The following is a 21,802-nucleotide window of genomic DNA, read 5'->3' as shown; positions in this document are numbered from 1 at the left end:
TTTTTTGCAGTGCTAGGGAAACACAGGGTCTTACACATGCTTAGGCAAGCACTATACCACTGAGCTACACCCCCAGGCCAAAATCAGTTCTATTTCTATATGATAGCAAATAGTCTGAGAGTTAAATGAGGAAATTATCCCATTTGTAATAGCATAAAAAATAAAATAAAATTTCCAGGAAGGATGACTGGCAATTGTGACTCCCAGTGACCCAGAAGGCTGAGGCAGAAGACTCTGTCTCAAAGTTCCAAAAAGGACTGGAGATGTGGTTTAGTGGTAAAGTGCTCCTGGTTTCCATTCCCAGTACTGGGGGAAAAAGATAAAATATCTAGGAATCAATTTAACCAAGAGAGTGAAATACCTATACACTGAAAACTGTTGGTGAGAGGCGTTGAGGACCTGCACAAGTGAATCCAGTGTTTCTAGATGGGGACAGGTTGTCAGAATGACTTGTTGCTAGCAGGGCACTGTGGCCCATGCCTGTCACCCCAGGGACTCAGAGGCTGAGGCAGGAGGGTCACAGGTTCAAGGTCAGCCTCAGCATAGTAATGAGGCCCTGTCCCAAAATAAAAAGACTGGGGGAGTAGCTCAGTGGTAATAAAAGCAGATGGTGTATGTGTGGCTTATTGCCATGCCAAGTGGATCTACAGAACTGATTTACTATCCACATCTCAACAGGGCGGGGCTGGGGCTCAGTGGTAGAGCACTCATCTAGCACAGGTGAGGCACTGGGTTAAATCTTCGCACCACATTAAATAAATAACTAACTAATAAATAAAGGTACTGTGTCCATCTACCACTAAAACATTCTTTTAAAAAATTTCAACAAGCTTTATTTTTATGAAAATGGAAAGGCCAATTCTAAAATTCATGTAGAAATGTAAGGAACCCAAAATAACCAAAGTAATCTTTTTTAGGGGGGTGGAGTAGGGATTGAACTCAGGGGCACTTGACCACTGAGCCACATCCCCAGCCCTATTTTGCATTTAGAGACAGGGTCTTACTGAGTTGCTTAGTGCCTCACTATTGCTGAGGCTGGCTTTGAACTCATGATCCTCCTGCCTCAGCCTCTGGAACTGCTGAGATTACAGGCATGTGCCACCGTGCCTGGATGGAACACAGGGGTGTTTAACTACTGAGACATACCCCTAGTGTCCCCCTTTATTTTGAAACAGTGTCTCAGTAAGTTGCTGAGGTTGGCCTTGAGATCCTCCTGCCTCAGAAACCAAAGCAATCTTGGAAAAGAAAACCAAAATCTTTTTCAAATTTTCAGTTTCGAAATTTTAAGCACTGGGCGCAGTGGTGCACGCCTATAATCCCAGCAGCTTGAGAGGCTGAGACAGGAGGATCTTAAGTTCAAAGCCAGCCTCAGCAACTTCGAGACACTAACAACTCAGTGAGACCCTGTCTCTAAATAAAATTCAAAATAGGGCTGGGGATGTGGCTCAGTGGCCGAGTGCCCCTGAGTTCAATCAATCCCCAGTACCTAAATAAATAAATAAATAAAAATTAAAAAAATTAAAACTTAGAACAAAACATCAGGAATTAAGAGACTGAATCTGGCTTAAGGATAATTGATAGCTCAGTAAAAGAGCATTGAGAGTCCAGATATAAACTCAGACATCACAGTTAACTGATTTTCAACAAGGCTGCTAAGACCATGCTCAGGGAAGACTCTCCTCCACTAGTGGAGTGGAACAGCTAGACAACCACCCGTAGGAGAGCACAGCTGGACCCTGAGTCACACCGTACACTCAAAAGGGTCAGGGATGCAAAGATGAGATCTGAAACATGAGGCAGGTGTCATGGTCCTGGAACAACCAGAAGCACCTGTGCAGGAACAGCAGCGGCAGCAAGGCCTCAGGTGTGGTACCTCAGAGATGCTGTAAGCCAGAGCCAGCCAGGTGGGGGCACACCCCTCAGCCTCAGCTACTAGGGAGGCCAGGAGTTCTGCCTGGACCATGCAGTGCCCCTCATCTCTACACTAAAGAATAAGATATTCCGAAGAGACTGAAAACAGGACCCAGAGAATGGGAGGAAAGACTTTTTAATCGCACAGCTCAGAGAGTATGGTACCCAGAATGTATGAAGAGCACGCACAGCTCAACACAGAAAGGCAATCCAGCTTCAAAGTGAAGACACTGGCTCAGAGCTCAGAGCTCAGAGCAGACACTGGCCCAGCATGCATGGAGCCCTAGCTTCCATTCCCAGCTCCAAAAAACAACAACAACAACAACAACAACAACGACGACGAGACGATCTGGACAGATAAAGAATAAACAGAAATAGCAAGAAGCACCCGAGGCACTGCGGCTGGGGCTCAGCGGTAGTGCACCTGCCTGGCGTGTGAGGCACTGGGTTCGATTCTCAGTATCACATATAAATATATAAATAAAATAAAGGTCTATCAACAACTTAAAAAAAAGGGAGCACCTGAGAACATGCCCGACCTCAGCCAGGTGTGGGGGCCACCCCTGGGACACCTGGGGTTCCAGCAGCTCTGGAGACCAAGACAAGAGGGTCCCAAGTTCCAGGCCAGCCAGGCAACTTGGTAAGACCCCATCTCAAAAAACAAACAAAAATGCTGGTGGGGGTGGGGGTCTGGGGCTGGGGCTGAGTGGCGGAGCGCTGGCCTGGCATGTGTGAGGCACACAGAAATAAACAGGGCTGGGGATGTGCCTCAGGTGGTAGCGCGCTCACCTGGCATGCGCGGGGCGCTGGGTTCGATCCTCAATAACCACTTAAAAATAAAGATAGTGTGTCCACCTAAAACTAAAAAATAAATAAACAAACAAATAAAATAAAGGCATGCTGTCCATCTACAACTAAAACAAAACAAAAAAAAGCCAGTCTCAGCAATTTAGCAAGGCACTAAATAACTTAAAGAGAACCCGTTTCAAAGTAAAAAGTAGAACTAGGGTTGTGGCTCAGTGGCTAAGTGTCCCTGGGTTCAGTCCCTGGTACCAAAAAAAAAAAAAAAAAAGAAAAAGAAAAAAGAAAAGAAAAAGAAAGAAAGAAAAGAAAAATCAAATATGACCCAGCAACCCACTCCTAACCATATTCCCCAAAGAATTAAAAACAGGCTCTCAAAAATAAATAAATAAATAAATAAATAAATAAATAAAAGGAAAATAAATAAATAAATAAATAAAAACAGGCTCTAAGGCTGGGGATATAGCTCAGTTAGTAGAGTACTTGCCTAGTATGTACAAGGCCCTGGTTCAATCCCCAGCACCCTCCCCCCCCCCAAAAAAGAAACAAGCTTTAAAGAGCTGTCTGCACCCCCACATTCACAATGTCAAAGGTGGAAGCAACCTGATGGACAAACACCATCTACCCGGGCCATGGAATGTCATGCAGATTTGAGTGATCCCACTCCCATGGGTCTCGACAGTCACCATTCACAGAGACAGAGGCAGAGGTGATAACCAGGGGCTGGGGGGCTGCAGGCAAGCACTCTACCACTGAGCTACAACCCAGCCCCACTTTATGTTAATTTTTTAAAAGTAGATTTTCCTAGTGAAGATCTGCCTGGTTACTTAAGTGTTTGCAGATGCTGAGAAATCTCACAGATCCAGTTGATATTTGGGATTTGCAATGTTCTTATGAATGTACTTTAAATTTTTTTTTTAGTTGTAGATGGACACAATATCTTTATTTTTATGTGGTACTGAGGATCAAACCCATTGCCTCACGCGGAGGCAGGCACTCTACCACTGAGCCACACCCCAGCCCCTTACAAAAAGTATCATTTGGGGATGGGGTCTCACTAAGGGGCCAAGGCTGGCCTTAAGCTGGTGACCCTCCAGCCTAGGCTCCCGAGTGGCTGGGATTTCAACTGTGGCTACCCTGCCAGGCCAAGAGCAGGTTTGGAAGGCATCCATGGGAGCACCTTCTCCTCTTCCTGCCGCCAGCGTGGAGGAGGAAGCTGCTCTTTCCTTCCTGGAAAAAGAAAACCACGTGACCACAAAGCTCTCATCTGCCCACGGCGCTGGGGGGGGGGGGGCAGAGAAGGTCAGCGGGCCTGTTCTCTGCGCGGTCCTGCTGGCCTGCCTGCTGGCCAGGCAGCTGCGGCAGGCCCCTCCAGCTGTCCACCTCTCTCCTACCCCGCCCACCTCCGAAGCACCTGCACCCACTTCCAGCCGCCAACCACGGCAGAGCCGTCCAGGGCCTTAGGGAGAGGCTCACTTGGGTTCTGCTCCACGGTCCCGAGGCCCCAGGGCTTCGCACGTGCTGTGACCTACGCCTGTCCCGAAGGCGCCCCCGGCCGGGATGTCCCTCTTCGCTCGGGAGCCCCAGGGGATGGCAGTGCCCGCCCGTGGCACCCGCCATCCAGCTGGTCTACTCCCTGCTGCCCAGCCGAGGGGCGCCGACTTGGCGCTGGGGGAGGGAGGAGTCCCGGGCGACAGCTGGGGGGCGGCCTTGACCTTCTGGCGATCGATGGCTCGGAGCCGGGGCGGTGCTGGGCGCCCCCCACCGGCCCACCCTCCCGCTCCGCTCCGGGACCGCTATAAAGGGCCGCGCGGACTGGGGCCGGGGCTGCCAGAGCGCCCAGCACCGCCCGCTGCGCCATGGCTCCCTCGCCACTGCCGCCGTCGCTGCTGCTGCTGCTGCTGCTGCTGGGGGGCTCCACCGCGCGCCCCGCGGCCCCCAGGTGAGCCCGCGTCCGCGCCCCTCCCGCCGGGCGCTGCCCACCCCGTCTGACCTCGCCTCTCCCTAGGGCTCCGCGACACTCGGACGGGACGTTCACCAGTGAGCTCAGCCGCCTGCGGGACAGCGCGCGGTTGCAGCGGCTGCTGCAGGGCCTGGTGGGGAAGCGCAGGTGAGCCGGCAGGTGAGGGCGGGAGAGCAGTCTGGACCGGGGCCGGCGGCGGGACATGCCCGGTGCCCCGGCTCCAGGACTAATTTTGATTTGGGGTGGAACAGCGAGCAGGACACCGAGAACCGCACCTCCTGGTTTCAACCCACAGAGGGCCAGCTGTGCCTGCTGTGGTCAGACGAGCCAGCCCTGCAGGCCTGGTGAGCACCCGCGGCCTTCACCCACCTCCTGCCAGCCCTTTCTCCCGTCCCCTGCCACCTCAGGGCTGCTGCTGGTCAGGCAGTGGTCTCTAGCTGCCATCCCAGCCCTCGGCTTCATGTCTCTGCAGGATGCCACCCAGAGCCCCTCTGCATCAGGGCTGGTCTCCCTGGCTGCCTAGTGTGGCTAGGCCTGGTCACAGTTCCAGAGGCGGCTGAAACCACCCAGTGGTCCAGATGAGGACAGAGGAGGACCAGAGAGGACCCTGGGGCTGGGAGGGGCTGTACTTGGCACTAATAAAGGAAGAACTCAGACTCGCCTCAGGAGCCCACTGTGCATATCTCCTTACACCAGGGCACCCCCTGCACATCAGGCTGCCAGGAGGAAGGAGGGCCCTATCCTCCTGCTCCAGGTCTCCAGGTGACCACACCCAGCTGCCCTTTAAACCTGGGTGACCGTCAGGCACTCGCCCTTATCGCTGGCCTCAGGGCCACCTCCTGTCCACTGGCTGAACTCCCAGCTCTGCTCCCCCCACTTTGTAATCCACTTAGTGAACGGGCCGTGTTCAGGGTGCTGCTGTCTCAGGGGCCATGTGGGTCAGTGTGAAGGGAGGGGCACAGACGCTCAGGTGGGGCAGGAAGGAAGGGAGCCACCCAGGATGCCTGGAGTCCCCTGGAGCAGGAGGACTGGAGACACATGTCCAGGCCAAGTGGTGGTGTGACCTCAGCAGGGCCTGTGCAGCAAGGGACAGTGGTGTCAGCCCCAAGGGGTGGGCTGCAGCAGGCATGTGGGTGCACCAGAGGGTGGGTGGGGCCTGAGGTGGGACTGCCCAGTGAAGAGAGATCAGGAGTCTCAGGAAGGCCACTCAGGCATGCGGTGCCCCACAGCCTCCCCTTCCTCAGAACTCAGTGGCCTCTCCCTGCTCTGAGGGATTTGGAGGCCAAAGAAAGGAAGGGGCAGGGTAGGTGGAGCTCTGGGCTGAGGACCCTCACCAGGACTCTGCTCTGTCGGTTACCAGGGCCCCCCGGAGGGCACAGTGGTCCCTGAAGCCCTTCACTGGGCCCTGCCAGGCCCCTGGGAGCTAACTAGTCTCCGAGGCAGGCAGGGGTGCCGCAGGACAAGGGGCTTTTCCTGCAGGACTGATGCAGGGATGGCCAAGGACCTGGAAGGGACACTGGGTCTGAGCCCCAAGGAGTGGCCGCCAGAATTTGGCCTTAATAAAATTCCAATGGCAGAGCCTAGCAGGACAGCCTTGATCAGGGGTTGGGTAGAGCAACCAAAGCCTGGCCTAGTCTCTTTCCCACCTGTGCCCACCCCTCGCTTCAGTAGCCCTGCCCCCCCAGATCTGCACCCTCAGCCCCAGGTCCATGCCCCCCAGCTCTGTCCCCACAGCCCTGCTCCAGCCCTGCACCCACAGCTCTGCACCCACAGCCCCAGGTCCATGCCCTCCAGCTCTGTCCCCACAGCCCTGCTCCAGCCCTGCACCCACAGCTCTGCACCCACAGCCCCAGGTCCATGCCCCCCAGCTCTGTCCCCACAGCCCTGCTCCAGCCCTGCACCCACAGCTCTGCACCCACAGCCCCAGGTCCATGCCCCCAGCTCTGTCCCCACAGCCCTGCTCCAGCCCTGCCCCCACAGCTCTGCACCCACAGCCCCAGGTCCATGCCCTCCAGCTCTGTCCCCACAGCCCCAGGTCCATGCCCCCCCAGCTCTGAACCCACAGCCCCACGTCCATGCTTCCCAGCTCTGTCCCCACGGCCCTGCTCCAGCCCTGCCTCCCAGATCTGCACCCTTAGCTCCAGGTCCATGCCCCCGAAGCTCTGTCCCCACAGCCCCACGTCCAAGCCCCCTGGTTCTGTCCCCACAGCCCTGCTCCAGCCCTGCTCCCCAGCTCTGCACCCACAGCCCCACATCCATGCTCCCCGGCTCTGTTCCCATGGCCCTGCTCCAGCCCTGCACCCGCAGCCCCAAGTCCATGCCCCCCCAGATCTGTCCCCACGGCCCTCCTCCAGCCCTGCCCCCCAGCTCTGCACCCTCAGCCCCAGGTCCATGCCCTCCAGCTCTGTCCCCACAGCCCCAGGTCCATGCCCCCCAGCTCTGTCCCCACAGCCCTGCTCCAGCCCTGCCCCCCAGATCTGTCCCCACAGCCCCAGGTCCATGCCTCCCAGCTCTGCACCCACAGCCCCAGGTCCATGCCTCCCAGCTCTGCACCCACAGCCCCAGGTCCATGCCTCCCAGCTCTGCACCCACAGCCCCAGGTCCATGCCCCCCAGCTCTGTCCCCACGGCCCTGCTCCAGCCCTGCCCCCACAGCTCTGCACCCATAGTCCCAGGTCCATGCCCCCCAGCTCTGCACCTGCAGCCCTAGGTCCATGCCCCCCAGCTCTGCACCTGCAGCCCCAGGTCCATGCCTCCCAGCTCTGCACCTGCAGCCCAGGTCCATGCCCTCCAAGCAGCTTACAAGCTCCTCTATGCCCTGTGTTTGGAATCAGTGGTTCTCATTCCCAGTGGATGCCTGAATGTGGCCCAGATCAGGCTGAATGACCACTCCACATCCTCCTCCTGCTGGTGCCCTGCGTCTGGCCGGCCAGCGGGAGTCCCCTTGGTGGAAGCCTGTGGTAAAGGGTCATAAAGTGGGGCGGTGCTTGGCAGGGGCGAAGGTCGCCGAGGCAGGAACTGTACCAGCCCTGACGCCAGAGAGCTGGACCCTCCCGTCAGATGACAGCCGCCAAGATGGGGGCTCAGGCCCTGCCATGGCCTCCCCTGCTGCTGGCGCTGCTCACCGTGCTGCTTGGCCATTCCCCGGGAGCCACAGCCCAGACTCAGGGTACATGCTGGAGGTGGGGGGGCGGGGGGGTGGGGGCTGGGAGGCACTGACCTGTCCTCTCCAACTTCCCAGTCTGCTCGGTGGACAAGACCTTCCTCCAAGTGCAGGAGAACGAAAATATCACGGAAGCCCTGGTGAACATCTCCGTCCCAGACGGCCAGCAGGTGACCCTCGGATCCTCGTCCACCCCATCCGCATTTCGGATCCTAGGAAACCAGCTCTTTCTCAGCGTGATTCCTGATTATGAGGTGCAGGCAGTAGCTGGGGTGGGGTGTTTCCAGGGTCCCCTGCGGGTACACAAAGACCTGGGGGTGGCCAGGGCTCTGCCTCCCCAGGCATTGACTGACCCTTCAGGCCCCATCCTGGGCTGGGCCTCGTCCATTAGGGAGCAAGGCTGCCTAGCGTCTCCTCCTCCTCCCCTGACTCACCACCCATGACGACCTGGGCGAGCGTCTGCCCTCAGCCTCGGGCTCCCGGCCTGTGGAGTGGGGACGTCTGCCACCACCAGGCAGGTGATCTGCAAGACCGACTTGCCTCCACAGGAGAATACGATGCTGGAGGCACACCTGGAGTGCAAGAGGGGGGACACCGTGGTGAGTGCACCTGTCTCCCTGGCCCTGGGCCCTCCTCTGTGACCTCGCCCAGGGAGTGTTTCCAAACTCCAGCCCTCCCCGGCTACACCCTCACGTCCTCCAGCCCAGACTCGGCCCTGAGCTTCAGACTCACAAACCCAGCTGTGGACACACAGACTCCCCTGACCCCCTGGCCCAGCACCTGGAGGCACCCTGGCCTGCTGACTGCTCCCCAGGCTTCCTTCCCGCTAGCCCGCCCTCAGGAGCAATGTGGGCCCCGCCTCAGGCAGCCCCAGAACCCCCTTCCTCCCTCCACATCCCACCAGGGCCTCGGCCACCAGCTTCCCCTTTCTGGAACCTTCCTACTGGTCCCTTTCCTCTCTTGCCCCTGGTCCATCCGTCCCCTCTCTGGGTGGGGGGTCTCAGGAGAGCCTAGGAGACCCAGCCCCGCCCGGCACTTCCACAGCTGCCTTCACACTGGGAGTCCAAGCCCACGGGCTGCTGTGGTGACCAGGCTGGGTGTGTGGCCTGGCCTGGTGCGCCCGTCCCCTCACCTGCTCAGGTGGGCAGGGAAACCTTTCCTCTTTGGTGGACTCCGTCCACCCGCTGTGCTGCAGCGGCAGCCCTCCTCCTGCACTCCCACGCCCCGAGCCAGAAAGCCACAGGAGCGCCTCACCCCAGCTCCACCCTGAGCAGCCCCTGCCCTGCGCCAGGCCACACCACCGCAGCCCCCACGAGTATCTCAGCAGGTGTCTCTAATAGGTGGGCACCTGGGGCTGGGGCTGGCTCAGTGGCAGAGCACTTGCCACGCACGCGTGAGGCACTGGGTTCCAGCCTCAGCATCACATAAAAATCCACAGATAAAATCAGGTCTGGTGTCCATCTACAACTAAAAAACATATATTTAAAAAAACTTTTAAAAAATAGGTCGGGACCCTTCATTTTAAGCTCAGCTCAGTGGCAGAGAGCTGGCCTTGGCCTCCTGTGTGAGGTCTCCAGCACCACAAAGAAAACAAGGCACATTCTCCTGCCCTGTCCACCGGAGAAGGGCGGTTCCCCTCGCCCTCTCAACCCTGGCGTGTCCACCTGTCCTGGGCCTCTGAGAGTCTGCCTCGGCTTGTGTGAATCGGAGCAAAGTCCACCCAGGGGCTGGCGGATCTCCCTGCAGGTGCCTTCCACTCTCCCTGCTTGGATATTCTTGAGGAAACGTGACATCTCACACGTGTCCTCTTTTTATCTATCTAGATCTATTTTTTAGTGAAAGGTGGACACCATGTCTTTATCTCATATCCACGTGGTGCTGAGGAGGGAACCCAGTGCCTCACGCGTGCGAGGCGAGTGCTCCACCTCCGAGCCCCAGCCCCAGCCCCCAGGGTCCTCTCTTGAGGTTCTGCTGGTAGCCTCCTCAGGCCACTTATCTGTCCCCGGAGTGCTTGCCACCTCTGTAACCCACCTCTGTGGTCTGGGAGCCCCAGGGCTGAGTCGTGTCCCTGGTGATGGGCCCTGCCCTGCTGGGTCACCATCACCTTCCAAGAAACAAGCAGAAGGGAAAGTGGGCGAATGGACGACCACCTGGGTGCATGGACAGGAGTGAGGCAGGAGTGGAGGCCGGCGGCCGGGAGGGCTGTGGCCAAGGCTGTCGACCCCTAGGTGGCGCAGCTGAGGGTGTTTGTGGTGGTGCTGGATGTCAACGACAACGCCCCAGAGTTCCCCTTCAGCACCAAGGAGCAGGACGTGCAGGAGGTGAGTCGGGCGGAGCCAGAGCCGGCACTGCCTGGGCTGGGCACTGGGCGGATGTGGGCCCAGAGGGCTAGTGGTCCACAGAGGCCATGCCTGTGTCTGCCCCCAGGACACCAAAGTGAACTCTACGGTCATCCCTGAGGCAGAACTACAGGCCACGGACCGTGACAAGGACAGCACCTTATTCTACACCCTACAGGAAGTGACCCCGGTCAGTGGTACCCCAGCCCTGCCCAACACTGGCCCTTGGCTTCTGAGCCACTGCTCCTTGATCCCCCAGGGGCTCAGCTGTGGCTCCCGCTCCCCAGGGCGCTGGCAGCTTCTTCTCCCTTTTGGGGGTGAACCGCCCTGCCCTGAGGCTGGACCGGACCCTGGACTTCTACCAGTGGCAGAACATGACCTTCCGGCTGCTGGTGCGGGTGAGTGGTTCCCCACCGAGTCCTGGATGCTCAGGCCCTGTCTGAGGTCCCCTGCCTGACCCGGCAGAGCTGTTACAGGACACGAGGGAGGAGCACCAGGAGCCCAGCCACACGGCCACGGCCACCCTGGTCCTGAAGGTGCTGCCCGCTGACCTGCGGCCACCCTGGTTCTTGCCCTGCTCCTACTCAGACGGCTCCGTCTGCATCCAGGCTCAGTACCAGGGGGCCATCCCCACAGGACACAGACTGGTAACGGGGCCCGCCGCAGGGACGGCCTGCAGTGCAGAGTGGGGTCTGGGGGGCTCAGGGCGGGAGCCTGGGGCCTGGGCTCTCCAGGGGCAGTGGGCGACTTCAGTGGCGATTTTGGAAGAGCTGTGAATGAGCATTTTCTCCCAAACCGCCCACCCAGCCTGGGGTAGTGTGTGTACCAGCCACCGCAGCGTGGGGAGCCCTGCCTGGTGAGGTCAGCCAGAGGAGGGGCTGGAGGGGCCAGCTGGGCCGCCTGAAGGGCAGCTGAGCAAAGCCCCTCCCTAGGGCTGGCCTCCCAGGCAGGCCCGATCACTGTGCCTCCCAACCCACGAGGTGCCTTGGATTCGCCTGTAGCTGCCCTGACCGCGACAGGCACTGCCCGGCCCTCTCCCCTCCCCGCTGTGCTCCAAGCCTGTGTTTCAGACCCCGAGGAGCAGGGGAAGGGCCGACGGGGGCCATCGGCACCAGCCCCACCATGACCCCCACCCCCACAGCTGTCCCCCCTCATCCTGCGTCCGGGGCCCATCTATGCTGTGGACGGAGATCGAGGCATCAACGAGCGGGTCATCTACAGCATTATAGGGGGTGAGAAAAGACCTGTCCCCGCCACCCACGGTACCACAGACCCCCGCCTTGGACTCAGGCTGAACCAGCCAGGATCCTGGACCCTAGGGAGGGGACCAGGGTCTAAGTTCTGCCCCACCTCCTCTCAGGAAACAAGGACAACACATTTGCCATCGACCCAGACTCTGGCAACCTCACCATGACCAAGAGTGTCCCCAGCCCCACGACATTCCTGCTACTGGTCAAGGTGAGTGCCGGCCTGGGGCAGCAGGATGTCAGCTGCACTTTCACCGGCCTGCTGGCCACTACTGCCTCTCCTTTCCCAGGGTGAACAGGCTGATCTGGCCCGTTACTCGGTGACCCAGGTCACTGTGGAGGCCCGCCAGGCCAATGGGAGCCAGCCCTACTTCTCCCAGAGCCTGTACCGAGGCACTGTGGCCCCTGGCTCTGGGTCTGGTGTGGCTGTCAAGGATGCCACCTCCCCCTCTCAGCCTCTGAGGATCTGGGCTCAGGACCCTGACTTCCCGGTAGGCGGCCCCCTCCTGCCCATCCAGGAGCCCCGTAACCTGGCCCAGTCCCAGGGTCTGCTCGCCCCCGGGTGGGTGGGCTTGGGGTGAAGAGTGGGGGCAGCCCAGGCCCGGGACTCACTGCAGCCACACGCAGGACTTGAACTCGGCCATTACCTATCAAATCACCAACTGCTCCGAGTTCCGGATGGCTGGAGAGATGGTGCTGACCGCCACGGCAATAGAGCAAGCAGGGGTCTTCTACGCAGAGGTAGGGAAGTGTGTCTGAGGGTGGGGGACTGCAGAGGGGCTCTGCAGGGACAAGCCCCCCTTCCCACCCCAGGTGGAGGCCAGGAACACCGTGACTGGGGGTGTAGCCACCGCTGTGGTTGAGATTCGTGTTTCAGAGCCGGAGCCCCCCTCCACAGGTAAGCCTCGGGGGGCCCCTTTAGGATGGCTCCTACCCTGGGCAGGTGGGCTGGGTGCAGAGGCAAGTCTGGCACTGTCCCTGGCTCCCTAGGCTCCCCAGAGCCCCCCACATCCCCAGAGACTGGAAGAACAACTGGGCCCTGGAGCAGCACCACTTCGCAAGCCCCCAGGCCCCCTGGGACCTCTCAGGGACCCTCAACAACCAGCTCTGGGGGTGGCAGTGGCCCTCATCCACCCCTAGGCACGACTCTGAGGCCACCGACCTCACCCACACCCGGGGGAACCCCCAGCCCGGGAGTGGGCACCTCGACCCGACCAGCCACGCCCGGTGGGGGCTCAGCACAGACCCAGAAGCCTGGGACCTCTCGGCCCACGGCTCCCGGTCCAGGAGCAGGCACCTCCCCTCAACCCCCCACGACCGGTGGGGGCTCAGCACAGACCCAGAGGCCTGGGACCTCTCGGCCCACGGCTCCCGGTCCAGGAGCAGGCACCTCCCCTCAACCCCCCACACCCAGTGGGGGCTCAGCACAGACCTCAAAACCAGGGACTTCTCCAACGAGCACCCCCGATGTGGGAGCAGGCACCTCACGACCAACCAGGCCCGGTGGGGGCTCAGCACAGACCCAGAAGCCTGGGACCTCTCGGCCCACGGTCCCTGGGCCCAGCAGGAGCCCCCCACCCTCAGGTAGTCCCCACCCCACTTGTCCTAGCTCAGAACCTGGGTGGTCCAGGGTCACCTCTAGGACAGAGTCCCAGGCAGGGGTCTGTCTGGTGAGAACAGTCAGCCCAGGAGCCCCCAAAGCTGCACTAGGAAGGTGTGGGGTGCAGGGCAGGGGGCAGATTCGAGATCCAGCGAGCTGAGTCGCCAAGGCCGTTGGTAATTTAGGATCTTAAGACAGAGAGCACCCCTTCAATGATTAGGAGAGATACAGGACTGAAATTCAGACTGGACAGCTGCATCAGGTTTGTGGCTAGGCTAGAAGCTGAGGCAGGATTTCTTGAGCCCAGGATTTTGAGGCCAACCTGGGCAACATAGTGAGCCCTGTCTTAAAAACAAAACAAACAACAACAACAACAAAACACTGATTGTATCCCACGGCTGGGGGTACTGGTACACCTGAGGCCACACAGGAGTTTGTGGCCCAGGGGACCTGTGTGCTAGCCCTGTACTAAGGAGTCTTGGTGGGTTTAGAGCAAGCAGAATCAAGTTCCAGAGGTCTGCCGTGGTCTCAGGACCTATCTGTGCAGTGAGCAGGGTACAGCACAGGGAACCAGCCTCCTCCCAGATTCCCAGAGACAGTGGCATAAGGCAAATCCCTGGGGGCTATGGAACTGGAAACGGAGTCAGGAGCAACTGAACACTGTTTCTGGTCCCAGCCCAACGTACAGGCAGAGACTACCTGAGACTGAATTCCCTGTTGCCATTCATCCTGTTGTATCCCAAGTTGCTTCCTCCCTGGAACACCCTGTCCTAGGGGGACCCTGGCTGGGCCTTGGTGTGCTCACAACATCTCCCTGGTGGGGGCCAACAGCACCTGCCCCTCAGAACCCACAGCTCTGGTAGGGGGCAGCCAAAGGCTGGCTTGTTTTCAGGGTGCCTGGCTGGCACAGGCTGGCACAGGCTGGCGAGGTGTGCCACAGTGGATGACCATGTCTTCTGCAGGGACGCCAGGAAGCAGCACAGGAGGAAGTGTCCCAATACAGGATGACCAGCACTTCTCCATAGTGGACATGGCAGTGCTGGGAGGGGTGCTGGGTGCACTGCTGTTGCTGGCCCTCCTGGGGCTGGCCATCCTCATTCACAAACACTATGGTCACCGACTGAACTGCTGCTCTGGCAAAGCTGCGGTGAGACTCCTTGTGGGAGCTAGGGCGTAGCAGGGTAGATGACAGTGACAGGGACAGACAGGGGGCAGAGGAGAGAGGTGGGGAGGGAGGGAGACATGCAGAGGGATGAAACATGGGGCAGAGAGAAGGCAGGACGCTCTTCTGTAATCGCAGCAACTTGGGAAGCTTAGGTAAGAGGCTAATAACTTCAAAGCCAGCCTCAGCCACAGTTTAGCAGGATCCAGTTAGAAATAATAATAATAAGGGCAGGGAGGGGGGCTGGGTGTATGGTTCAGCGCATAAGCACCCTTGGGTCCAAGCCAAGGTTCAAGGGGGGGGGGAAGAGGGGGAGATAGTGGAAAGGTGTAGAGATAGAGGTGGAGGTGGGGATAGGAGAGCTGGAGGAGATAAGGGGGTGGGGAGTTGGAATGGGATTGTCAGGGGACCAGCAGGGGACCAGGGTTTAGTGACTCTGGGAAGGAGCAGCCAGTGTACAGGCCAGGGTCACAAAACAGGGCAAGGGCAGAAGCCTACAGAGGGGAGGGACCAGAGTCCCGCTGATATCCTTGCTGTGCCCACAGGAGCCCCAGCCCCAGGGCTTTGACAATCAGGCCTTTGTGGGGGACCAGGAGGCCAACTGGGCACCTGCCCCTAGCCCCGGTTCTGGGCCCAAGTCTGTGGAGGTGCCACCGGAGCAGCCCAGCCCCAGGTCCCCTGCCCCTGAGCCTCCCAGCACGGAGTCCCCAGACCCAGGTCCCCTCGCCAGTGCCCCTGAGTCCCCGGTGGCCGCCAGGGCTGTGGACAGCCCCTCAGCAGTGAGATCCATCCTGACCAAGGAGCGGCGCCCGGAGGGCGGCTACAAGGCCGTGTGGTTCGGCGAGGACATTGGGGCCGAGGCCGACGTGGTGGTCCTTAACGCACCCACCGCGGACGCGGACGGCGCGGGTGACTCTGGCAGCGAGGACAGCGGCGAAGAGGACGCTGGCCAGGGCTGGGGTCCCCGCGGCGCGCCCGCGCCCGAAGACGACTCCACCTACATCTAGCTAGACCTCTCTGCTCGCCCGCAACGGGCCTGGACCCAGGGTCCACTCGCCGCCCCACTTCTCTCGCAGAATAAAATTTCAATTTCGAATCCCAGAATCGGAGGCGATGGGCGGCTGTTCGAGAATTGGTGCAGGGAGGTTGGCCACACCTTCCAGTGGCTCCAGGCGGACGTGGAAGAGGCGGGCGGTGCTTCTTGTAAACCAGCTGCTGCCCCGCCCGCCCGCCGCCGGGCCTTCTGGACCGCTGGTAGCCAGGAAGTTCCTCTCCTGGTCTCACCACAGTCCAGGGGGGCGGGGGGCGCACCAGAGATCTCCACCTCGCGCCTCACGACCCCAGCGGAGACTCCGTGGGGGTGGGCTGGAAGGAGCCAGCGCAAATCCCCGGGAAGACTTGCTTGGGAGAGGGTCGTCTTGGGGACCTCGCAGGGGAAACAGACTCCTTCGGAAGTCTATGAGGTCGGCCGCGGTGGGGGCGAACCCCCTGGGCGCCGCGCGGAGGGACAGGGCCCAGCGCCAGCACTGAGACATTCGGCGCTGCGGCTGGGAGCATCCCAAGATGACTGGAGCTAGCAGCCGGGGTCTGCTGCCCAAGGACCCCGGGGTGGGGGAGCCGGTATTAGGGGAGTACGGGCCACCTGGTGGGGACAGAGCTCCCCGGCTTGACTTCCAGGGCTCACCCCAGGCCCGAGTTTTTCCAAACTGCCCGTCAAACTGTCCCTGTGGGTCATTGACATTTTTCCTTATGAAAAGTCCTCGTGAATCCTTTCCAAAAGCTCTCAAGAGTGGCTGTCGGAATAGCCAGCAGTCAGCCAACGATACGGCAGTCCCTCTTAAGACTCCACGAGTTTTATGCAAAAACAACAAAACCCCACAACAAAACTCCACTTTTGTCCGGGGTCTGATTTTGCACCTCTGTTCGGGACCTCTGGTTTACCCTAGTTTGACCCGCGCCTAGGGCTGCTTCCCGGGAAGCAGCAGGGGAGCCGCCGGGGCTGAGCCCGGAGGGCAGGCGGAGGCCGGAACCTCCCACGGGAGCATGTGACCCCCGCGAGGCACCTGCAGGGCTTAGGCCCCGCCCGCCCCGGCCCGCCCCTGCCCGCGCACTATAAAAGCACCGCTGCGTCCTCTCTGGGAGAGAAACGTCCCGTCCCGGCGGCTCCGGCACCCAGGTATGCGGGACCCCTGGCCCACGCGGAACAGAGGGGAGCTACGACCCTCGTGGGAGTCCCTGTTCTCCCCACGAGCAGCGGCCGGGAAGGGGCCGCACCAAGGGCTGGGGAGCCTGAAGGAGGCTCCGTGAGACCGAGGGTGGGGTGGGGAGTGGGGTCGGGCTGAGGACGGGGCTGGGACGGTGGACGGTGGGCGGCCGGCCGTGGGAGGGCGCCTACCCGCCGCCCCGCCCTCTAGGTTTCGGTTTCCCGCGAAGCTGAGTTTCGCTTTCCTAGACTCTGACCCTGCCCTTCCACACCGGCTTTCCCGTCTTGTCTTTGCAGGGTCCAGCCTGTGAGCTCTGCCAGGCCTGGACGCTGGCTTAACATCTGTGACCTCACGTGTGTGCTCTCGCCACATCTGTCGCCACACCTATCTCCACCTTGGCCCAGGAAACCACACTTGGGCAACATAGGTGGTTAGAAGCCCTCAATCCACATCTGTGACTCTCAACACCTGGGTCACACTTGTGACACCTTGGCCACACTGTGGCCACACTCTGACACCTGAAGTGACACACGAGGAACCCGTATCTCACCTGTGATAATACCTGCCACTGCCCCTGCCCAGAATCTCAGTGAAGGGCTACCCTGACTCCCAGACTGACCGTCTGTAAAGAACAATGGCTGTAGTTCCTCAGAGGTGAGAACTGCCAGCCTGCCTGCCCTCCCTCCCCATGTGATCCCTGGGCCTGGCGCTTGGCCCTGACCAAGCGTGGCCACCCCACCCGCAGGGGGGTCCAGCGTGTTCTGTTTGGAGAGTGGCTTCTGGGTGAGGTCAGCAGCGGCTGCTACGAGGGGCTGCGGTGGCTGGACAACGCCCACACGGTCTTCCGGGTGCCCTGGAAGCACTTTGCTCGCAAGGACCTAGGAGAGGCAGACGCCCGCATCTTCAAGGTGGGGCCCAGCCCCACTCCCAAGGAGGACCTGTCTGGGACCCTAAGGCTCCACCCCTCTGACTGGGTTTTCTGTTTTTTTCCCAGGCCTGGGCAGTGGCCCGAGGCAGGTGGCCACCCAACACTGGCAGGGGCGACAGGACACCCCCAGAGGCTGAGGCTGCAGAGCGTGCGGGCTGGAAAACCAACTTCCGATGCGCACTGCACAGCACACGGCTCTTCCGGATGCTGCAAGACAACTCAGGGGACCCTGTGGACCCACACAAGGTGTACGCGCTCAACCCTGAGCTGGAGTGGAGAGGTAAGGAACCCCCCAGGTTGGACAGGAAGGTAGGTGGATGGGTAGAGGGCTCCGCCTTATCTTGGCCTCCAGGTCAGGTGTCCAGCCCCATGTTGGGGTGTCCTGCTTTAAAGCCCCAGGCCTTGCCACCAGGTGCCAGGTCACTGAGGGGAAGAGGTTAGCAGCAAGGAAGGAGCAGGGTGCTGGGACCTGGGGGTACTCAGGACATTCACAACCAGGTCTTATGCCAGCCCCAGGTCCAACTGGCCCCCCACTTTCGGAAGGCCCAGCTGCCTATCAGGGGGAAGAAGAGGCTCTTGAAGGTGCCCTGCCTACACAGGTACAGGCTCTGCCCATCTCTGCCCCTGGTTGTTGGGGCTGGGAGCTGCTTACACCAGACTGTCTTCCCCTTGCAGGGTGGGCCCCTAGGACCATTCCTGGCAGGAGACACTAAGCTGCAAGCCCCAAGCCCTCTGCCCATCCCAGCAAGTGACACAGGGGACCTCTTGCTCCAGGTTCTTCAGCACAGCCTCCTGGGGGACCCCCTGATGGAGGCTGCATGGCGGGTAGACCCAGCCCCTCCGGGGCCTTCTGGTGAGGGACAGCAGGGGCCATACTGAGGGAAGGGGGCAGACAGGACAGCAGAGACCCTGGGGAGAGGGAAAGGGACCCAGTGTCCTGGGGTGGGCCCTTGAGGAGGATGTGGGGTGCTGGGACACCATGAAGGGCAAGTCCGGCAGAAACAGAGCCACCCCAGCTGGGTAACTTGGGTGTTGCCCTGTCACTTTCAGGCCCAGAGTGCCCTTTGGAGGCGCTTCATACAGCACGGGCAGTGGAAGCTGTCCCCAGCCCCAGGCCTCAACACGTGGCCCTGATGACAGGTGAGAAGCTCGAGAACCTCTGCAGTAGGGATGGGGATGGATGGGGATGGGGAGGAGGGGGTTGGGGACCTGAACCAACTCAGCCCTTCCCAGATGCAGGCCAGGGTACGGCCCCAGGGTACCTGCATGCAGCAGAGCCTAAGACAGCACCCTTTGCTAGCAGGGCACCCCAAAGGGAGGTGGCTGGGTACCGCCTGTTCCGCACACACCTGTCGCTCACAGCTTGGTGTATGCAGATCCCAGCCCAGGTGCCCTGGACGTGACCATCATGTACAAGGGACGCACAGTGCTGCAGGCAATGGTGGGGCACCCCAGCTGTGTGTTCCTGTATGGATCCCCTGGCCCAGCCATCAGGGCCTCAGAGCCCCAGCAGGTGGTCTTCCCTAGCCCTGCTGAGCTCCCTGATCAGAAGCAGCTGCACTACACAGAGAAGCTATTGCGGCATGTGACCCCTGGCCTGCAGCTGGAGCTGCGCGGACTGGCACTGTGGGCCCGGCGCATGGGCAAGTGCAAGGTGTACTGGGAGGTGGGCAGTCCCTTGGGTTCTGCCAGCCCCTCCAGCCCAGCCCAGCTGCTGGAGCGCAACTGCAACACCCCCATCTTCGACTTCAGCACCTTCTTCCGAGGTCAGTGAGGCACCTGCCTGGGAAGTGGGCCGACTCTAGGTATTCCCCTGGGAGCCTTGCCCACCCTGCTCACCAGAGCCATCTCCTGCAGAGCTGGGGGAATTCCGGACACGAAGGCGCCAAGGCTCCCCACACTACACTATCTACCTGGGCTTTGGGCAGGACCTGTCAGCAGGGAGGCCCAAGGAAAAGAACCTGGTCCTGGTGAAGGTGAGGCCCGGGGCCAGGAGGGTGAGAAGGGACGGCCTGGCCCTCAGGTTACCAGGGCCCTGACAGATGCCCCCCTGCAGCTGGAGCCATGGCTGTGCCGGGTGCACCTGGAGGGTGTGCAACGTGAGGGCGTGTCCTCCCTGGACAGTGGCAGCCTCAGCCTGTCCCTGTCAAGCACCAACAGCCTCTACGATGACATTGAGCACTTCCTCATGGAGCTGGAACAGCCAGCTTAACCCCCTACCCCAGCCGCCCCCAACAGAAGAGTGCCGAGAACCAGCGCTGTCCTGTTCTCCCTGGTGGCAGTACTGACCAGACATGCAGGGCCCTGGCAAGGGAGGCGAAGCCCAGGAAGCACACTGCAGACCTCCCCTGCATGCCCACTCTTCTGTCTATCGAGCACTCAAGCGACACACTGAAGTGCTAATAAACCACTCGCTGGATACAAATGCCCCTGAGATGGGTGTGGGGGAAAGCTGCTCCACCAGGAGAGCTGGGGAGGTGCCATCATGTGCCCAGCAGTGCCTGTCCTGACTGGAGGTCTGGAGCACTGTGCTCTGCCTCCTGGGAAGCAGCTGGCGGAGTGCAAACCTGAAACAATTACCTGAAGGGGCAGAAGGCCATTTTAAGACTGAAAATAGAGAAATTGCTAAAAGAGAGACAAAGGAGGCCACCTGGAAAAGGATCCAGGAGTCCCTCCCTGCCCCAGACTATCACCAAAGGCTTCACCTTCCAAGTACTGAGGCCACAGGAAAGTTTCTAAAGATAAGCCATTTTTGATAAATTAGAACACAATGGAAACAGTGTATCTATAATATACATATAAAAAAGTCCAGTTTTCAACTGTGAGCAAGACAGGTGCAGACGGGTGTCATCACGGGAGCCCAAAGGCAGGAGTGCTGGTGGCCCCAGGCCTTTGTCACAAAGGCTCAAGGGCCTCAGGCCTCGGTCCCCTGGGCGGGCGGCTCCTCCCCAGCCTCAGTCTTCCTGTGCTTACGCATGTGCCTGTACTTGTCCACGTAGGCCTTCACCAGATTGGCCACCTTCACAGGGTTGATTTCGCCACTCTTGCTGTGGCAGATCTGGAGAGTGAGATCTGGTTACCCAACATGCTTCAGGCCAGACGCTGCAGCAACAGGGCCTGAGCCCAACAGAGCAGGGCCCAGGGTTCTGCCTACAGGGTCGTGCCATCTGTCTACCGCCTCAAAGGGTTGCTGAGGGTGCCCCAAGTGTCACAGGTTTGTAGACATATCCCCCAGGGCATTTACCACCTGCAAGCTGGGCATGGATCGGGCCATTTTAAATGCCATGTGTTATTTTAGCTTTTTCAAAAGCATGAATGTTCACGAGTGAGGGGCAGCTACAGAGAGAACTGACCCAAGGCCTCAATCAGGACATGGTCTGGCAGGCCAGGCCCAAGCTATACTTACGGACCCTGAAAGTCTGTATTGGCAAGAAAGAGCAGTGACCTGCCTCCTGCCGGGCCATGCTGCCCAAGACCTCAGGGCTCCCCAGCAAGGGCACAGGTGCCTGTAGCCCACCTTCTGCACGGCTTTGCGTAGGATGTCCTTGTACTCCTCCTTGGTCACCTCTCTCTTCTGGTAGAAGGGTTTGATGGCCAGCTTCACCTCCTCCACAGCTCGCTCCTGCATGTGCAGCTTCTTCATGTACTAGGAGGGAAGACACCCGTGACACCGATGGCAGGTGAGGGCCTTTGGTGCGAGGCCCCATGGTGCTGGGAGCCATTTCAGCACAGAAGCAAGAGGCAACCCCAGTAGCTCCCACCATCCTGATGGAGCCCCCTGGGCTGGCTTCTGCTCCTCAACTCAGCCTCAGGAACCCTGGGAAGGGCCAGTGGGCACTCACTTCCTCCTTCCTGGTCTTTTCTGCAGCTGGCCTGGGAGTGGCCGTCCTCTCCTCCAAGTCAGTGGTGCTGGCTTGACCAGCCGGCTCTGAGGCTGTAGCTAGTGCGGTGGGCACAGGGGCCACACTCTGGGCCACCCCACAGCCTGCGAGAGGAAGGCTCCCTTGTAGGATAAACTGGACTGAGGGTTGGCTGATCAGCGTGTACGGTGGGATGCTTGGAGGCTGAGCTAAGCCGGGAGGCATGTTGGAGCCGTAAACCTGGACAAAGAATGACCCACTGAGTGCAGAGCCCTGAGGGTTGGCAATCCCCCTTTGCAGCCCCACTCCCGAAGCACAGGGGGCAGGGCAGAAATGAAATGGCACCACGAGGCCTTGGTCCTAGCTGATGTGGCCGTGTGGCTCATGTCCTCTAGCCTGGCACCTACCTGAGAGGGGTTCATGTCAGGGAATCCAGGCTCTAGGAGTATGTGGCTGGGAGGTGGCAGCTCAGAGATCAGCGCCTGAGTGTCGCCTATGGGGCCCCCATCCTCAGTGTCCCAGGCTTCTTCCCGTGGCCTCTGTGGCCTGTGAAGTGGTGTCCCTGGGGGTCCAACATACAGGGGAGGTGGGTGCCCTGGGACCAGCCTCGGCCAGAACACAGCCT

The 21,802-nt window shown here is 60.0% G+C and overlaps 4 protein-coding genes across 6 annotated transcripts in view; 3 read left to right on the top strand and 1 right to left on the bottom strand.

The window, feature by feature from the left end:
* Positions 1–4,025: 4,025 nt before the first annotated feature.
* On the top strand, positions 4,026–5,301 carry Sct (secretin). The gene is made up of 4 exons (XM_026379367.2): positions 4,026–4,654; positions 4,721–4,822; positions 4,927–5,019; positions 5,148–5,301. Exons 1-4 carry the CDS (start codon positions 4,572–4,574, stop codon positions 5,233–5,235), a joined length of 366 nt encoding a protein of 121 aa, XP_026235152.1. The 5' UTR covers positions 4,026–4,571; the 3' UTR covers positions 5,236–5,301.
* Positions 5,302–7,749: 2,448 nt separating this feature from the next.
* On the top strand, positions 7,750–15,238 carry Cdhr5 (cadherin related family member 5). Its single transcript, XM_026379399.2, has 15 exons — positions 7,750–7,843; positions 7,901–8,091; positions 8,386–8,436; positions 10,066–10,158; positions 10,265–10,366; positions 10,464–10,574; positions 10,653–10,823; positions 11,318–11,408; positions 11,537–11,634; positions 11,714–11,914; positions 12,051–12,164; positions 12,237–12,321; positions 12,414–13,007; positions 13,986–14,170; positions 14,731–15,238. Exons 1-15 carry the CDS (start codon positions 7,750–7,752, stop codon positions 15,190–15,192), a joined length of 2,643 nt encoding a protein of 880 aa, XP_026235184.2. The 3' UTR covers positions 15,193–15,238.
* Positions 15,239–16,277: 1,039 nt separating this feature from the next.
* Positions 16,278–19,787, top strand: Irf7 (interferon regulatory factor 7). The gene is made up of 10 exons (XM_026379337.2): positions 16,278–16,361; positions 16,686–17,043; positions 17,135–17,297; positions 17,384–17,597; positions 17,828–17,916; positions 17,993–18,170; positions 18,368–18,457; positions 18,694–19,083; positions 19,175–19,293; positions 19,374–19,787. Exons 2-10 carry the CDS (start codon positions 17,024–17,026, stop codon positions 19,527–19,529), a joined length of 1,419 nt encoding a protein of 472 aa, XP_026235122.2. The 5' UTR covers positions 16,278–16,361; positions 16,686–17,023; the 3' UTR covers positions 19,530–19,787.
* A 301-nt stretch (positions 19,788–20,088) lies between these two features.
* Positions 20,089–21,802, bottom strand: part of Phrf1 (PHD and ring finger domains 1) — a 30,237-nt gene continuing 28,523 nt past the window's right edge. Inside the window, exons 14-17 of one of the 3 annotated variants that reach the window (XM_077797820.1) lie at positions 21,585–21,739; positions 21,160–21,417; positions 20,835–20,963; positions 20,089–20,375 (exon numbers count right to left, since the gene is read on the bottom strand). In XM_077797820.1, the coding sequence (XP_077653946.1) occupies positions 20,232–20,375; positions 20,835–20,963; positions 21,160–21,417; positions 21,585–21,739 (686 nt within the window). In that variant the 3' untranslated portion in view covers positions 20,089–20,231. The remainder of the gene's footprint in view (positions 20,376–20,834; positions 20,964–21,159; positions 21,418–21,584; positions 21,740–21,802) is intronic. The other 2 variants (XM_026379334.2, XM_026379335.2) reach the window with 2 other exon arrangements.

The sequence above is a fragment of the Urocitellus parryii genome, chromosome 4 (genome assembly GCF_045843805.1).
Source record: "Urocitellus parryii isolate mUroPar1 chromosome 4, mUroPar1.hap1, whole genome shotgun sequence".
NCBI classification, from domain to species: Eukaryota; Metazoa; Chordata; class Mammalia; order Rodentia; family Sciuridae; genus Urocitellus; species Urocitellus parryii.
The sequence above is the reverse complement of the archived record's forward strand: the minus strand, read 5'-3'. Positions and strand labels throughout refer to the sequence as shown.

Excerpts from the sequence above, each read along its gene's own strand:
- Sct (XM_026379367.2), top strand. The coding sequence starts at position 4,572 with ATGGCTCCCTCGCCACTGCCGCCGTCGCTGCTGCTGCTGCTGCTGCTG. Across the intron at positions 4,655-4,720 it reads GCGCGCCCCGCGGCCCCCAG|GGCTCCGCGACACTCGGACG; the intron begins GTGAGCCCGCGT and ends GCCTCTCCCTAG. Across the intron at positions 4,823-4,926 it reads GGCCTGGTGGGGAAGCGCAG|CGAGCAGGACACCGAGAACC; the intron begins GTGAGCCGGCAG and ends GGGGTGGAACAG.
- Cdhr5 (XM_026379399.2), top strand. The coding sequence starts at position 7,750 with ATGGGGGCTCAGGCCCTGCCATGGCCTCCCCTGCTGCTGGCGCTGCTC. Across the intron at positions 8,437-10,065 it reads GCAAGAGGGGGGACACCGTG|GTGGCGCAGCTGAGGGTGTT; the intron begins GTGAGTGCACCT and ends GTCGACCCCTAG. Across the intron at positions 13,008-13,985 it reads CAGGAGCCCCCCACCCTCAG|GGACGCCAGGAAGCAGCACA; the intron begins GTAGTCCCCACC and ends TGTCTTCTGCAG.
- Irf7 (XM_026379337.2), top strand. The coding sequence starts at position 17,024 with ATGGCTGTAGTTCCTCAGAG. Across the intron at positions 17,598-17,827 it reads CCCTGAGCTGGAGTGGAGAG|CCCCAGGTCCAACTGGCCCC; the intron begins GTAAGGAACCCC and ends GTCTTATGCCAG. Across the intron at positions 18,458-18,693 it reads ACACGTGGCCCTGATGACAG|ATCCCAGCCCAGGTGCCCTG; the intron begins GTGAGAAGCTCG and ends TGGTGTATGCAG.